General features: G+C 40.7%; 1 protein-coding gene across 5 annotated transcripts in view; it reads left to right on the plus strand.

Moving 5' to 3' along the window:
* The window catches only part of ncor1 (nuclear receptor corepressor 1), a 101,528-nt gene that overhangs the window by 14,894 nt on the left and 68,912 nt on the right, over positions 1–17,722 (plus strand). For all 5 annotated transcript variants that reach the window (XM_074673118.1, XM_074673115.1, XM_074673119.1 and 2 more), the window contains exons 3-9: positions 1,350–1,444; positions 1,672–1,879; positions 2,101–2,283; positions 5,944–6,057; positions 12,271–12,327; positions 12,444–12,496; positions 13,227–13,293. In XM_074673118.1, coding sequence (XP_074529219.1) covers positions 1,350–1,444; positions 1,672–1,879; positions 2,101–2,283; positions 5,944–6,057; positions 12,271–12,327; positions 12,444–12,496; positions 13,227–13,293 — 777 coding nt within the window. The remainder of the gene's footprint in view (positions 1–1,349; positions 1,445–1,671; positions 1,880–2,100; positions 2,284–5,943; positions 6,058–12,270; positions 12,328–12,443; positions 12,497–13,226; positions 13,294–17,722) is intronic.

The raw sequence follows: 17,722 nt of genomic DNA on the forward strand, positions 1-17,722 counted from the left end.
TTGGTTAATTGGTTAAACTGTGACAGTTTTGCATGCAGCAAATGCTACGGCCAAACAAACGGGCAGTTCCATAGTTCATTAAGACTGATTGTTCCTTTTGGGTAAGCGTAATTTGATAGTTGCATGTAACTATTTGAAAATTTCAAAGATCCACTCCTTATGTTGGTTTGTTGTTGTAGTCAAGTTTAATATGTTCTGGTTTGGATGCAGTTTATTTTATTTTATTTTTTTTAAGTTACTTGCTTTTAAATGGATGGTAGAGTTAGGGATGGGTACTGAATTAGGTTCTTTTATAGGTACCCACTAAATTTTGTCAATAGTGCCGGGTACTGATTCACGAAAAATCAAAAGGTACCATGTTTAGGTACCTAAATGCATCTTTGTGACTATGAGGGAGTGGAAGAGTAGGCGATTTTCCATGCTGGACAGCATTACAAGGTTATACAGTAAAGAATATATATGTCAAATTGAAAAACAAAAATAAAAAAAATATAACACAAAAAATATACTATTAAACAAATTGATATTTTTTCACCAAATGAGCACAAAAAGTATTGAAAATTGGTACCGTTGAGTACCGGTATCGATTGCCAGGTACTGGGCATGGGTACCGTATCATTTTTTATGTGAAAGGTACCCATCCCTGGGTAGAGAGGAAAGTGGCTAGAGCAGGCAACAGGGTGAGAGTGGGGGGTGACATGCAGAAAAGAGGCCATGGGCTGGGTGAGGGTGAACCTCATGGAGCATGACTCAAACCACTAGGTCAGCTACGCTCCAGGTTTGTTTCATTTTGAAAGTCAGTGGGTGTTTTTAGGTGGTTTCTGTGCATGACTTCCTGTCCTGCTTGAGCTGCTTTTTTGTTAAAGTGAGATGTCACAGCTCCGTCATCTGGCACTAACAGGATGGTTGCTATAAGTGCTTCCTGCCGCAAACAGGACAAAGCCATCGTCACATGAACTATATGATTCGTCTAACATTAATGGCTATAAATATTCAAAATCATTGCCCATCTGTTTTACCTGAACCCGAGTTCTGAACCTTCTTAACCCACTGATGTTCACCCCTCAAAGAAGAGCTCAGAGCTCTGCTGCAGCTCCCAGCTGAGTGTCTCCTGTAGTCACATGGTTTGTTTTAAAACAAGCTTATAACTTTAAATATCACCCTGATAAATAAAAAAGGAACAGTGTGTTGGAGCAGTGTTTTACTAATGACTCAGAACTTAAATAAGTCGTTAACTTCCATATTCTGAGCAGAAATAGATCTGATGGGAAGGAATAAATGCTGCATGTGTTTCCTGCTGTCACACCTCGTTCAGAGCACTTCATCATGTTGTTTACTCTCTTCTTCAGGATTTCACCGTCCCAGACTATCGGACTCACATGCAGGACCCTCAGGGTCGAAGAAGACCCTCTCTACTGTCTGAATTCCACCCTGGAACTGAGAGGTGAGACCTGAAGCTACAAACATCCAGCCTGTCCCCTAAAAACCAGACCAACAACTTCCTCCAACTTGTTTTAAGCTGTGTTTTCTCTTTTCATTTGTGAAGTAGCTTTTCTTTCTGCCTCCCTCAGGGCGGCTGTCCCCAGATAACAGTTTGGGGATTAAACATGTAGACGACCGGATGTTTGCTCCATCGTGTCTGTTTATGTCTTGTTTTCTTTGTTTCCTCAGGCCTCCGGAGAGACGCCATGGCTACGAACAGCAGTTTCACTCCATCACATCCCAAGCCGAGCACGAGGCCATGGAGAGTAAACGGCCTCGTATGGAGACGATTGCTGAGTCCCACATCACCCGCACTCCGCCCACAGCGGGGGGGATCGTCCTGCCCATGTCCCACTCAGTGCAGGACAGTCTGAGGGCTGCTGTGGAGGTGAAAAAGGTGGGGCTTAACCCTCTACATCACCCGCTATCAATAAAAAAGTCTGTTTTAACCCATGCACATGAAGTCAGCCGATTGTGTTGAACGTAAAAAATGGTTTTCTGAACTTTTGTCTTTCTGTCTATTTGAGAAGCTTCATAATGTCTGCTCCTAAAAGACTCACATTACCCAGGTTTCCTGTAAAAGCTGCTAACAGTGTGAGCCTGATGTTTGTTTTTTAGGAGTCTCAGTACTCTGTCAAAGTGGAGTCTCCATCCCAGGGAGGACACACGCTACACTTGGGAGATGACCAGGACAACTCCCCCTCCAAACTATCTAAGGAGGAGCTGATCCAGAGTATGGACCGTGTGGACAGAGAGATAGCCAAAGTGGAGCAGCAGATCTTCAAGCTGAAGAAAAAGCAGGTTAGAAACACCCACATGTTGTTTATGACTGCATGTCACACCCATTGTATCATAACACACACTGAAACAGCTCAGTCTCCACCGTTCTCTGACTGATCCAAACAAAAGTTGCTCCAAACGTCTTTAAAAAAGGGAGAAGCAGGTTGTTGTATTGTTTAATTTGTTATTTCAAGTTATTTTTCTCACAGCTGCTGAAAGAACTCCTCTAAAGAATGAATACGTCCACAGCTCTGCAGACATTATTTTAGCATCCCCGAAAGATGAATATATGAATTTGTTTCTGTGGTCGTCATGCTGTTAGCAGAGCAGAGGAGGGAGTATGTCACCTGCTCCTTCTGTATTTCTAACTTCAGAGCTGTGGACGTCACCCCACCACACACTGACTGACACTGCAGATACCCAAACCACCACACACGTCCTCTAATCTAGATAATCCTGAAATATTTATTTGGGGTCTTGAATTAGTTTTCATTTTTCCATCAGTTTTTGTTGTTGGTATTGAATCATTCGTTGATTCTCACTGATATTGAATCAAAATCTAAAACCAGGACTCCAGGCTAACTTTTTACATTGGTTGCACTGAAGTGCCTAACTTCCTTTTTTAAGGTGCACATAAATTGTTCATTTTGTCACCTTTAATGGCACAGGGTCACCTTTTTACTGCTCTCCATAACTTTCATATAATGTGAATGATTTTAAACAAATATAATGTGTTGAGAAAGGTGTTTTTATTTAAACAGAAACTTTTCTTTGATAATGTTGTCAGGGTGTCCACGGGGTCTTAAAAAGTATTAAAAGTTGATAAATCAATTTTGGGAAAATTAGGGGCCTTAAAAAGTATCAAAAAGTCTTAATTGTGGTTTTTTGAGGTATTAAGTTCCATAGGTATTCAAGCTTTGACCCCCCAAAAAACCATGAATGTTTATTTTCCTCCGTGCAACTGTCCCCTGATTGGGACGTTTAACACTCAGCCGATAAAGTTCTAAAATAGAATAGAATAGAAAAGAATAAAATTACTTTATTTATCCCAAACTGGAAAAATGTTGTGTTAACAGCAGAAATCGATGGAGTCAGTAGAAAAATACAGAAAGAAAAAAGAATAAAATAAAAAAATACATAAAGACTCCAGTTACAATAAAATACAACAATAAGGATTGTGAGCGGTATAAACACCAGCTATAAATTAACGTCATTTCTACTTTCATAAAGAGAATTAAATACAACATTAAAGCCGATCACACAATCTCCGGCACTTGTTAAAAATGATTAAATAATTTCTCATTTTCTTCAGCAAGTTGGCCTTGAATAACTGCTGTTTCTTGTTGTGGGAGTGTCGATAAACCTGCCTTTAGTTTCATTTGTTCTTTCAAGCTGTATTCCTCCTTAGCTTACATCATTCCTGTAAAAATGTAAACTACAACTGTTAAAAAGTGGATGCCAACAACAACTGAAAGTTGCGATAAAGTCTAGCAACTGTAGCCTAACCGTCTTTGGTTCATACCTGATCCTCCGTCTTCTGTTTAGTCACGCTGTTGCTGGCATGTTGTGGGTCAGGACGTGCAGAGCATAGCATCTCCTTGCTGCGCGAATTCGTCTCCGCTGTTCCAAAATTAGAAACGGTGTTGTTAAGCCTGCTTTAAAGGAGCTGCTCTTGAAACTGAAAATGATTTTGCAGCTCTAATGAGAGCACAAACACACATTACCCTCCATTTCCGGGTCTGTACTCTGTGTGCCGCCCTTTGTCAGTGCTGTCCAATGAGAGCACTGATCGTCACACACGTAGACGTGTTTACAGAATATAGTCCACTTGCAAAAAGTAAAATCTGAATATTAACCGCACCAAATGAAAAAAATAAACTCCGCTTTTGGTCCGGACCAAACAAGTGGACCAAAGGACTTTTCTGGTCTGAATACAGCCTTAGTCACACTCTTAAAAATATTGGTTACATGTTTGACCACACCCAGCCCTGAGCTCTGGTGTTGTTACGACTGTAAAGGTTCTGGCAATCCAGATCAACAAAAACTTTCAACCACAGTCTTCATGGTTGGACGCTCGCACTATTTTAATAACAACATCAGAAGTGAACTGTCATCCATGTTCACAAACATCATCAGTGAACCAAGCATGAATAATACGCACCAGGTCGCACCCACATCTTCAACTAAAATAACTCCCCACAACCGAGTAGAAAAAAAAAGTTTTGATTGACAAGTCAACAAAGTGTAAACTGCCACGCCCACATAGTCCTGAGATAAAGTCTGAACAGAAAGTAAGTTATTTCTGAACAGTTATCTGATGGCTCTGATGTGTAATTTCACTCAAAACTTTTGTTGCGTCTTTACATCATAAAGTTTTGATATTCAGTAAAATTACATGTTTCCTGTCATAAACCTAGAGGCTTTAATCACAGCTTCAGTTCCTGTTAATGAGCAACCAACATGAGACTGTTGTCAGAGTCTTTACAGCCGTGAAAGTTGGTACATTCAACATAGTTTTTTTTTAAATCACACAAAAAAAAACCCCAATGAGGTCAGTTTGACAGTGGATGTGCTTAGATGGATTGTTGTTGATTGCTCATGTTGGTGTAGGGGATGTTTTTAAAGAATGAATTCACTAATTTCTGGATCGAGCCACAATGTGAAAAGACATGATAGAGTTTAGGGAGACGCTTCAAACAGAAATACTGCGCTGATACATTTCTACCAGTTTACCTCCTGTGGTCTGATTTGTTTCCTTCTGATAAGATGAAATCCTGACGTATGCCTCCGTTGTCTCAGATACACGCTGAGCTCTGCTCTGTACCTCCACAGATTGAAACCACACACTGTGATGGTGCAGACGGTCTGGCTGGACCTGGTCTCTTGGTAGCGTCTCTGTTATTAAGCTGGGTCAGAGCTTTCAGAGATGAGCCACGTTAACATAAATCAGGCCGCAGCCCTGCAGGAGACCAGGAGTTTCTGTTTTGTTTCATTTTGTGTCCATCAGCTTTTGTTTGTCTCCTTTAATAAGCTGCTTTCAAAAACGAAATCTCCTGAGCTGCAGGGTTGCTTATTTCTGTTTCATCAGCCCATCCTTCTTTTTTAAATTAGACCCTTTAAACAGCACGGCTGCTCTCTGTTCTCATTTTTTGAATTCCCTCTCATTAGGGAGGAATGTAAGCTGAGCGCGACTCTGAGACACACAAACACACACACACAGCCGGCGTCTCACAAAGATTTATTGTTATTTATTCTCAGGTATTTCAGGAATACCTCGAATCTCGTGGCTGGAACCGGGTATTTGAGATAACCTTTGACCTGTCAACATTGACCGACCAACAGTCACCAGTTCAGCCTGTCTGCGAGCGTCAGCAGTGGCCTCGGTGGCAGACAGGCTGATCTGGTGACTTGAACTTGAACAAGCCTGCAGAAATAATCTGATAATGCCTGCATGGATCTCAGATCTCATGAGTTCAGATGAGATGGGCTTGGCGCAGACGAGCCTGCGGCTTCTCTTCAAATAAAAACAGATACAAAAATAAACCACACACAAGTTTGGATGAGTGATTGTGTCCATGAGAAAGTGAACCCCTCGTGCTTTCATGTGTTTCTTTTTTGTGTTATATTTTTTTTCCTGGTGTGCTATTGGTCAAAATGTTTTCTGTCGTTGTTGTCTCTTAGCAACAACTGGAGGAGGAAGCAGCGAAGCCAGTGGAGCCAGAAAAGCCCGTGACCCCTCCCCCAGTGGAGCACAAGCACCGCAGCATCGTCCAGATCATCTATGATGAGAACAGAGTAAGTCATCTGATGCAAAGGCAACACACGCGCACACACGCACACACACCAACAACAAGCACCAGCTCTCCATTTTGTTTGCGTCCTCCACAAAGGCAGCTTTTGTTTGCTCCATCGTCTCCGCGCATCATAAAAGCTGGAAGAAGTTACTTTTGTTTTCCACTGGCCTGAGAGAAACTCTTTAAAACGAGTGGAGCCGTTCCAGGCCGAGGACACATGCGTCTCTGCTGTGTCCTCACAGCAGGGGGTAAGCAGGCAGACCGCTGCCAAACAGTGATGCTCTCCCCCCTCAAACTAAGCTTTTCTGCTCTTCAATTTATTAAAACATGTCTTTAAAAATATCTGTGCTCATCTCTCTGAGCTGTTTAGCCTCGGTCTGGATCTCTGTGGTGTGGAGTTTTATTCCCCTGTGTCTGTTTCAGAGATCAGCTCTGATTCCTGATCGCTTAGAGCTTTGTCTGAGCAGAAAGACAAGCACGAGTGCTGGTTTGAGGATTTTTAATGGTAAAAATCTTTGATAGTAAAAATGTAAATAACAAGCCATATTTTAATCTCCTATGACACATGGACTCCTGACATTTTCTAGATAACTCAAGACGTTCAGGCCTGCTCTGCTCTGAACTTTCCTTCACACACAGTGAGATTGTCCATTGTTCACACTCTGAAAGCCTTTGTTTGGTTAAAGGGAGTCAGAGCAGCCAGGTAGAACATGCAGGGAGGAGTAGGAGGAGGAGTCTTGAATATTAGTGACTCTTTCTGGTTAACCTCATGACACATCAGTTAGTAATTCTCTGCTAAACAAACAGCATGTAGAAGCCATCGCACTGGAGCCAAGGCGTTCAGAGAGGACGTAGCTTCTTACTAAATAGTTTCTGGTACTTGTTCTGTTGGAGACACACCGCTGCCATCAGAGGTGAAATAGAGGGGAAACGATGGGTCACTGTGTGTCGGTGTTGGAGACAGATCTGTGTGTGTGAGACTCCAGCTGTTAGTTTACAAATTCAGCCTCTCACTCTTTCTTGGAGTTATGTTGTATCAAATGACACGCTGACAGCAGGATTTCTCTGTTTCAAAGTTTAACGTAAAAGTAGGAAGGCAAAGTGACTGAGCAGCGTCAGTACAAGGAAAAGGCGAAACCGGACTGTGAAAATCTGTCAATGTGTGATTTAGTCTCCTGCCCTCTGACTGTTACTTGCTGGGTGAACACATCCCTGTCTTAACTTGACCACATGCAGGCTTTACTCCAATATGAACCAGACTTGAGCGAGTATCACACATGCGCATGGCACGCCTACATCTTCATGAAATGTCTGTTTCCATGCAGCCCAATCTCATCAGAGTCAACACAATTAGACACAGAGAACTATGCTACAACCTTTAGGGACTTTTAGACTTGTGGTTACTCATTTTGGTCCAACACAGCCCTCTAACACCCCCCCTACTTTTTAAAATGATTGTTCAGAGATGCACTCATGGCGATCCTGCATTATGGATCACACACGCTGCTTGTGCTTGTGCATGAAGTAAACTGTACCAAAGCCCACCTCTCTAAAGTATGCCAAACATAGACTGTATAAAACATGGAGGTAGTCTCCCCAACGTCACCTTTCTGTTTCTGAAACTGTAAATGAAGCACATCGGCTATAGCGGCCATATTGGTAGTGGCAAGGGATTCGTGTACAGCTATAGGGTGCCTGTCGGTCACATGATCTGAGCTGTGCCTCTGATTGGGCAAGCTTGTGATCTTGATATTCTCTGAACTGCAGAGTTAGAAAAAAATTCACCCCCTGTACAGTGTGATAGTAAAATTAGAGACTCAGACAGGAGACGTTTTTTTGAACCAGGCTGTAAATAGGTTAATTTCTGCTTTGAAAACAGCTTTTTTTGGCTTGGTGTGTACCATATTTTCTGCACTATAAGGCGCACCTAAAAGCCTTCAGTTTTCTCAAAAGCCTACAGTGCGCCTCATAATCCGATGCACCCAGGGCTTGACATTAACTTTTTTGCTCACCAGCCACTGTGGCCAGTGGTATCCCTGAGTTACTAGCCACTCAGTATTTTCACTGGCCACAATTTGTTGTTGGATAATTATATTCAGTATGATGAAAGCCAATGATGATATGCTAAAGTTTACTTCAAAAAGATTTACAACCTCTTTGAATGTAAATGACCCCTATGCACACTCAAAACAAGACTACATCAATGTTAAAATCCACAGGTCCTTAATCAGGTATTCAGCTCTGATAAAGTTGTGTGTAACATTGTGCTCCTTTCATATGAAAATATGCAGTCTATTAGGACATAGTAATTAAAATAGTAGTTTGTTATTGCTTATAATAAAATGGTAAAGGGGATTAATTGAACTGATAAAAACTCAGCAAGAGACACTGTCTGCTTAAATATTTATCAACGATTGAAATCAGAAAATCATTTCTTCTTTCATGAGCATGACAATGAAGAGAGGTTAATTAAATTTCCTCAGAGCTTTCATCATCAGGGTCATCTTTTGCTTGTCTCTCTGCTCCATGTTTGAGATAAAATTCAACCTGCCAAAGTGACCAGTGGGAGCGGCGGTGTTACCAGCCACTGCCGAAATCCACCAGCATTTGGCCGGTTGGCCGGTGGTAATGTCAAGCCCTGGTTGCGCCTAATATATGGATCAATATTGATTAATCATGGCTACCATAGTCAGGGGGCATCGCCAGAGTAACAGCGGTAAGCAGTAGACCCTGTAAAGAGGAATTTTGCTAAGTGCTAACATTAGCTCACAGGCTGGCCCGAGCTTCTTCTCTTGTTTATTGTTAGAGCAATACAGCGCCCCCCAAAGGTCTGGCATTTGAACTGATCTCTGGAAACAGCTTTTGTGGACGGCAGAAACGGCTTCGTCTTTACAGCGCACTTTTTTTGAAAACAGCACAGAAAATAGTCGGATAGGAAAATGTGCGGCTCCGTGTGGATGTAGCCTGAGTTTGACTGACTTATCTGACTGTTTTGTTGACATTCCCTTTAGCACAGCTCCATCTAGTGGATGCATAACGCAACCCCAGCCACTGCTATAGCTTCTATTCTATGCGCCTTATAATGCTGTGCGCCCTATATATGAAAACAGTTTTCACATAGGCCATTCATTGAAAGTGCACCTTATACTCCGAAGCGCCTTATAGTGTGGAAAATACGGTATGTGACTTCTGGTACTTCCGGAGCCAGCTTGCTGCTTGGAGCCAAAAGAAGTGAATTGTTCTCAAGTGGTCACACTGGCCATTTGAAACGTGCTTTGAGGCTGAAGCGTGCTCCAGCACGATGCGGTTTGCCAGTGTGACTGTGTCCTTACTGATAAAGTTTGACCAGTTTGAATTCATTTCTGTGAGTCCTCTGAAACAGAAGTTTTAACCAGCTTCAAGATCCATAGGTATCAAGTAAAAGTAAAAAACTGAACACGGTGTTCTTTGCAAAAGGAAAAGATTATTTCATGTGCCTTCAGTTTGTCAACTCATTGTTTTTTGTTTCGGATGAGCATTTAGAGCCACATCACCAAACATGCTAACTAAGGCTGACATCAAATAAAGTTGGTTTTGAACAGTCTCAGTTGTCTATACCGTTAGCATTTGTCTTCTTCTGTTGTTAAATTTGGTTAACAAACGGCTCTCAGACACACTGCAGCCACCTTCTGGTGGGAGTATTGTATTACAATAAGGGACCAGTAAAATAATGGAGAGTTGTTCTTTTAAAGCCAGGATAATCCTCACATTAAGTGTTTGATTTTTATGTATGGTAATATTATATTCTGGTCTTTGGTGTGTGTGTGTGTGTGTGTGTGTGTGTGTGTGTGTGTGTGTGTGTGTGTGTGTGTGTGTGTGTGTGTGTGTGTGTGTGTGTGTGTGTGTGTGTGTGTGTGTGTGTGTGTGTGTGTCTGTACGATGTGAGTCACATGCCTGAGTATCCAAATGAAAGGGGCTTTGTATTTGTGCTTGGCTCCAGATCTGCAGGAATATCATTCATGAAAACACTATGTTTCTGTCACATATTTGCTCATTTATTTTTGTTTAACTTTTCTTAAAATCAATGAAGAAAACATTAAACCTACAGTCAAGGACAGAGGCAGGCCTCGTTATCTGTGTTCCAGCTCAACAATGAGGAAATGTGTGTGTATGTGTGTGTGTGTGTGTGTGTGTATGTGTGTGTGTTTTAGAGGTCACTGCAGTTCATTTCTGTCAGACAGTGTTGTGGTAGGAGAGCGCTGAGACACGCCTCCCTCCTCAGTCAGCGTTAACCCTTGAGGTGCTGGCGCTGCTCCTGCAGAAAGCAGAGCATGGAGTCTGACAGCTGTGTACACACTGATCCAGGACAAGAGCGTCTCTGACCCTGTTCATTATGCTACAGCGGATGCTCCCTCACCTCAGGTGTATTTATAGATGTGCTCTCAGGCAGGTGAAGCTGTTCACTCAGGAGAAGTAGACACTGCATCTCAGAGAGGACAACAGCATTTTAAACTCAGACAGGCAGCGTAAATTTGTCTAGACTTAAGAAAAGCGTTTCCAGTAAGTTGGTCCTAAGATTTTCCCCAATACCTAATAATGTATTTCTGCTTTGTTTAAAGTTACACTTTCTCAAAAGGAATACACTGAAAAAAAAATCTTATCAAGTATTTTTATCTTATTTTAAGTAAAACAATGTCTTTTTAGACTCAACATGAGCCACATTCACCTGACTAGTCCAGAAAAATGTCTTATCTAATTTCTTTAAAGAGAAAAATGAGCTCTGAATTGCTTGTCACAAGTACAAAAATCTGCCAATGGGTTAAGAAAAAAGTTTATTGTATTAAGACATTATTTTATTTTACGAGTCTTTACAGGCACATTTTTTAATACCACTGGCAGATTTTTTTGACTTGTTACTAGGCCTGTCACGATAACAAATTTTGCTAGACGATAATTTTCCAAAATATTATTGCAGATAAACAATATTATTGTCAATATTATTTAGATTTTTTTCCCATTTTTTCATTGATGTAACTATGATAAATGGGATAATAAAGTGAGAACACCAGAAACTAATTTCTTAAGAGTATTTAACTGTAACAAAAGGTCAGGATCTTTTAAAGAAAATAAATTAAACAAAAAATATATAATACATTTAACAAACAAGAAAGAGGAAAAAAATACAATGAAAATGAAATGGACTATCTTTTAGAAAAAAAGATATGTCAGTGAAAATAATTAATACTAATCAAAAACAATAAAACATAGACCCTGTCTCTACAGAAAAAATGAAACTCCAAAAAAAACCCCCAACAACAATAAAAACTAAAGCCTAAATAAAAGGGAGTTTATACAGTTCCTGAATTGTTTGTAACATGTACTTTTTCCCAGTCAATCTGTTCTGTCTGTCAACATTTGAAACATTTCTGGCTTTCAACCGCATTGAAGGGCTGCATTTCTTTGGCAATGTAGCTGTCTTTGAGTGCCCACCATTTGGCGCTTTTATTTCTGTGTGATGATAATGTGACATATCAGCTCGTTGGTGTTCATGAGCTCACACTTTGTTCATTCTGATAAAAAACAAAATATTCCCACACTGGGACTGTGGCAGGCGGCTTAAGAACCGTATCTTTCGTGCCATCACTCATATTAGCGTGTGTTTCCTCCTTACCCCTCAGGACGCTCGCTTCAGCTCTCTCCGTGTGTACGCGCGAGCAGCCTCGTCTTCCCCCCAAAGGTTGCATTCTAGACAGATACTCTCTCCGCTATAAATCCGCTAAATCTGCTAGGAAAGATAGATGTAGTGAGCCATCTTCTCATTCAGCCTCTTTGGTGGAAAGAGAGGAGGAAAACAAACATGCATGCATGTGTCAGTTTATCGAGGCTGGCAAACTTACGGAGGACGTTTTTATGTATCATTTTTGGTTAAACGATTTATTGATTATCGTGACAGGCCGACTTGTTACAGTCAATTCAGACCTCATTTTTGCTTAAATTACTTAAAACAGGACATTTTCTGGACTAATCAATTAAACTTGGCTCATATCAAATATAATAAAACAATTTATACTTAAAATAAGATAAAAACACTTGACAAGATTTCATTTTTTTCATGTGTAAATGTTTTCAACTGGACCCAAAACTTTGGGTGTGTTTTTCCTTTTGCTGACATGATCCATATTTCTTTGTAGATGTTTGAAATAAATTAACTCTTTTTTTTCTTTTTTTATTCTAGAAAAAAGCAGAAGAAGCTCATAAAATCCTGGAGGGTCTGGGTCCTAAAGTTGAGCTGGTATGTGGTTAAATCTAAAATGATCTTTCAGGACACAGTGATTCTCAGCTCAGCAGCTGGTTGTTTATTCCTGCTCACTCTCTGGATAATGACTGATCCACACTTTCTTTTTCCAGCCCCTCTACAATCAGCCGTCTGACACCAAGGTGTACCATGACAACATAAAGACGTGAGTACCTTGGATTCACTTCACGATCACTGTGACCATGACAAAGTGCAGGGAGCTTTAGCAGACGTGACGCTCAGCGCGCTTACAGGATAGCTTCGTCCTCAGCTTAGAAAAGTGTTTGAGGTGATGCTGACAAACAAGCTGATAATTCTGTCTAATCTGATTGCTGAGTCACCTGAAAAAGCTGCCCCACTGACACCGAGGAGAAAGGAAGAAATGCAGCGTACTCGTGTTGAAGCCAGGTTTTGTGGTGGGGTTGAAGGCCGCACCGTCTAGGATCAAACCTTATCAGCGACCACCATGAGAACAGCCCATCTGGCTGAGTCTGCTATCAGGACAGAGACCACCTCTGTGTGAATCTGCTGCACAGTCTCACTCTCAGGGTCAGCTCTCACTTCTCTGTCTCTGTGCAGCCAACATCATGAGTAAACACAACAGTTCCCAGTAATTTGTACTACGCAGACCAAGGATAAAGAATCCTGATTTTTCTTTTCATCAAGCTCCATCCCTGGAGAACATCCTAATTTATAAAAATACACGTGTTTACAGAAAAAACTGAACTCACACTGAGGCTTTGTTCTCAAGGGAAATAACAGGTTTCTGCAAGGCATCACTTTGAAAATCGTTACACAACTTCTCAGGCTTTCTGTTAAATGCCGCAGTGATATTTTAAAGAAAAAACACATTTGTTATGTGTGTGTGTTACTGAACAGTTTTTATTCTCTTGTAGGAACCAAGTCATGAGGAAGAAGCTGATTTTGTTCTTTAAGAGGAGGAATCACGCTCGAAAACAAAGGGTAAGTGTCCCGCCCTGCTGTGAGGGAAGCCTTACAGAAAGTCTGGACTCAACATCAGGCGCACTAACAAGTCCTGATGCCTCGAGCTGAGGGCGGGAAACTTTGTTGTAATCATAAAGCTTCAAAAACAAGTTCCAGATATTTTCATTATTGAAGCACTCTCTGAGCTCTGCTGAGATCAACTCATCATTTTCTTGACTTTACATGAAACATTTTGCAGAAGAAAGACCTAACAGAGTCAGACACAGAAAAACAAAGAAATTTAAATGACACATTTTTTAATTTCACTACATTATTCAGCTCTGAATCCTCCAGTCATCCTGACACTGATCAAAAACAGTGTTAGTATTTGTTTGAAATACTGAACACACAATACGATTCGTCTTTTTTTTCACAATATCACAGAGAAGATTCACATTCAGAAAAAAAGCAGCAATTTTTTTTCTTCATGCTTGTCTTCTCACGACTTCCTCAAAGAATTGAAGAGCATTCCAGTTACCAAGTCTGAAAAACTTGCCATAACAGCAAAATTTCTATACATAAACATTGAATATTACTTTATAAACGGCTGATTTAGCACGACAAACACTAGCCAAGCTAAAATACACAGAATATAACAGGAGCTTAATTACTGTTTACACCCAGGGCAGCCATCTTTGATAGTGGACTCAGGAGTGATGTGGGTTTGCGAACTTCCTAATTGGAAATGTGGACCTCAGGGTCATTTTTTTCCAGTTGCAATTTCCCACTTGGAACTTGAAAAACTTAACTTCCAAGTACAAATGGAACGCACCATAATATTACTATTTCCAATATATGTATTGTATCACAGCACAATAAATAGCACAGACTTTACCTGTGCAGTTAATGTTCTGTCCTGATGAAAAATGATGCCCATCCACATTAGCTATTCCATTAACAGAGCAGACTGTGTTTATGAAGCACCTTAGAGCTCACAGTTGATCAGTCTGAAGTGAAACAGTGAAGTCATCTGTCCCTCAGAATCAAACAAACACTGCCCATTAAATACACCATAGATTTGACCATGGACTGTATAAAACATTGGACAAAGCATCCGCAACGTCACCTGTCTGTTCCTGAAACTGTAAAATGAATCCCATCCGCAGACGCAGCCACATTTGCTATACGCCGGCTGTGAGTTTTTCTTTGAGCAGCTACAGGCGCAGTCATGTGGCCTGAGCTGTGCCTCTGATTGGACAATCAGACGATCCTAATAACTTCTAAACCAGAAATGGTAAAAAAAATTCACTCATGTCCAGTGTGTGCTGATAGTGAAATCAGCTTTTTAGACCCAAGCTTTTTTTGAACCAGGCTGTAAAAAAAAATATATATATAAAAAAATATGTTTTTTAATGCTGTAAAATTCTGTTTTTATGGCTGGGTGTGTGTGTGACTTCCAGTCTTTCCAGTCTCTTGACCAGATGTTGCCCCTTGGATTTGACACTGCCTGCCTTTAGTTTTGATCAAACATAAATACTACAAGATAAATTTTGTTACGTCACGGCGGTTGTAAGCTACGTCTGAGTTAAGGTCTGCTAACAACAGCAGCCTCTCGTGCCGCGATGCAGACAAAGGACAGCGTGTGAGTGTGCTGATCCAGACTGATGAAATGCTGACCTGTACTTCACTTAACCTCCCAAAATCTCAGCATGAGTTCTACAGAGCTATTGTTTGATTTCCTACATCATTATCAGTGCCAGACCTGAGGGAACTGAATATTTTGTGTGGAGTACCAGCAGAAAATTTTCATCACACCTGTCATATATGCAGCGGTGACCAAAATTGTTGGAACACCTGACAGATCTGAAAGCAAGACTTTTCTTGGCCTCCAAATCCTGAAACATGCACATGCCTCTGGTTTAGTGTTAGCATCTTTCTTTCACCATACCTACTGGATGGGGTTGAGGTCTGGACATGAAAGGTCCAGTCCATCATTTTCAATGTTCCTTTTTATCAAGAAAATGATCCAAAATGATCCAAATCTCCTTGTGGTGACTCTATTCTATGGTTTATAGAAAATCATGATGACTTCATCATGATTTCTCTGCTTTTCAGGGCAGTACTTAAGCCTGTCACGATAACAAATTTTGCTTGACGATAATTTTCCAAAATATTATTGCCGATAAAAGATATTATTGTCAATATTATTTTATTTCTTTTTCCATTTTTTCATTGATGTAATTATGATAAATGGGATAATAAAGTGAGTACACCATATCAAAAGCAAGAAACTTTAATATATTAAGAGTATTTAACTGTAATTAAAAGGTCAGGATCTTTTAAATAAAATCAATTAAACAAAAAATATAATAAATTTAACAAACAAGAAAGAGAAAAAAATACGATGAAAATGAAATGGACTCTCTTAGAAAAAAATACATGTCAATGAAAATAATTAATACTAATCAAAAACAATAAAACATAGACCCTGTCTCAAAAGAAAAAACAAAACTCAAAAAAAAAAACCCCAACAAACAACAATAAAAACTAGCCTAAATAAAAGGGAGTTTATACAGTTCCTGAATTGTTTGTAACATGTACTTTTTACCAGTCAATCCGTACTGTCTGTCAAACATTTTGAACATTTTCAACCGCATTGAAGGGCTGCATTTCTTTGGTAATGTAGCTGTCTCTGAGCGCCCACCATTTGGCGCTTTTATTTCTATTTACTTTGCAAACCAAAAGCCTCAGTAAGAGCGGATTGTCAAAGAACAAGGCTCAGCTGCACCTCCCCTTCTTCTTCTTCGTCGCCACTATTTTCAAACAAATGCGACATATCAGCTCGTTGGTGTTCATGAGCTCACACTTTGTTCATTCTGATAAAAAACAAAATATTCCCACACTGGGACTGTAGCAGGCGGCTTAAGAACCGTAACTTTCGTGCCATCACTCATATTAGCATGTGTTTCCTCCTTACCCCTCAGGACGCTTGCTTCAGCTCTCTCCGTGTGTACGAGCAGCCCTGTTTCACCCCAAAGATCGCATTTTTAACAGATGCTCACTCCGCTATAAATCTGCTAAATCCGCTATAGAACCTATGCACCCCGATGTTAGGAAAGATAGACGTAGTGAGCCATCTTCTCATTCAGCCTCTTTGGTGGAAGAAGAGGAGGAAAACAAACATGCATGCATGTGTCAGTTTATCGAGGCTGGCAAACTTACTGAGGACGTTTTTATTTATGGTTCGGTTAATTGATTTATTGATTATCGTGACAGGCCTAGCAGTACTCTTTTTTTTTTTTTTTTTTAACTTTAGACATACATGTAATGCTACCTGACTGTTTGTTCTTAGAGTGAAGTAGACATTCGCAGTTTGCATCCTGGGGTTGGAATACATGGAGACTTTTCATTTGTTGTGCACTCCAGCTTGTGTCATACAGGAGAGACAAAAAGAGCCACGATGGTTAGCGTTCGTTTTCCCTTCATGGCCCTAAATCTTGCAGAGTAACTTAAAAGCAAACACTCCACCTTAAAACTTCTGGTAACTAAAAAGTGTGTGGTCTATTGGTCTTGTTGGGTGTGTGTCTGTGATTTTAAAAATTGGTCAGAACTGTCCGTACGTGTGTGGTCTCCTTGATTTTAAACGAGTTAAGATAAAAAAACAGATTAAAATTTGTCTTGTGTGTGGTCAGCCTGAGTCCTCCAGAGGGAGGCATGAAAGTCTGGAGCCGGTATCGTGCTGATCTGTTCAGTGATTGTTGCTAAATTCAGCTCAAACCACAAGAGTTAGAGCCAGCACTGCAGGAAAAGTCAGGAACTCAATGGGCGACTCCAGCAGAGCGTGGAGGTCTGGGGAACTTCGTGGCGGTGTGTTTGATGGTATTTTTAACCCTGAAGGTGAACTTAATGACTGACGTTGTCAATCCTGGATCCATGGTGCTATTAGAGCTATTAAAAACTCTGATGTGTTACCAGAACAGGAAGTTAGGCCTTGGTTTCCCCTGTTTGTTGAGAAGTATTGTGCGGGCCCACAGCTGCTTTTCCAGGCAGTGTAATAATAAATACAGACACATGAAAGAGCAGATCTGAGAAACTCACCCTCCCTGTCTCTTATCAGTGGATGAGATATTTCAGAGTCACCCCATGTTGAGCCACTTTGCTCTATTTTTTTTTTTTTGGCTCAAGTTTGAATCAGAGTCCCACCTCTTCCCCGGCGGGGTCAGACAGACCTGATCGACCCTGAACAATGGTAGAGAGCACATGGCCTCACGCCAAGAGGAAGGTGAATTGTTTGTCTCTGGCTGCAGAGTGGAAACCAGGCTCTGTTCTGCTCCAAATACAGAAATCTCTCCATATCTTCTCGCAGCATTTTAACCCTGAAACTTCCAGCAAGCAGCTTGTTTAACTTCAAACCTTAAAGTAGAAATTTAAGTGCTCAAATCTGGATAGTTTTACACCCTCTCCTCCA

Source organism: Halichoeres trimaculatus, unplaced genomic scaffold (assembly GCF_033239565.1).
Source record: "Halichoeres trimaculatus isolate MK-OKI-2021-1 unplaced genomic scaffold, fHalTri1.1 fHalTri1_scaffold_6, whole genome shotgun sequence".
NCBI classification, from domain to species: domain Eukaryota; kingdom Metazoa; phylum Chordata; class Actinopteri; order Labriformes; family Labridae; genus Halichoeres; species Halichoeres trimaculatus.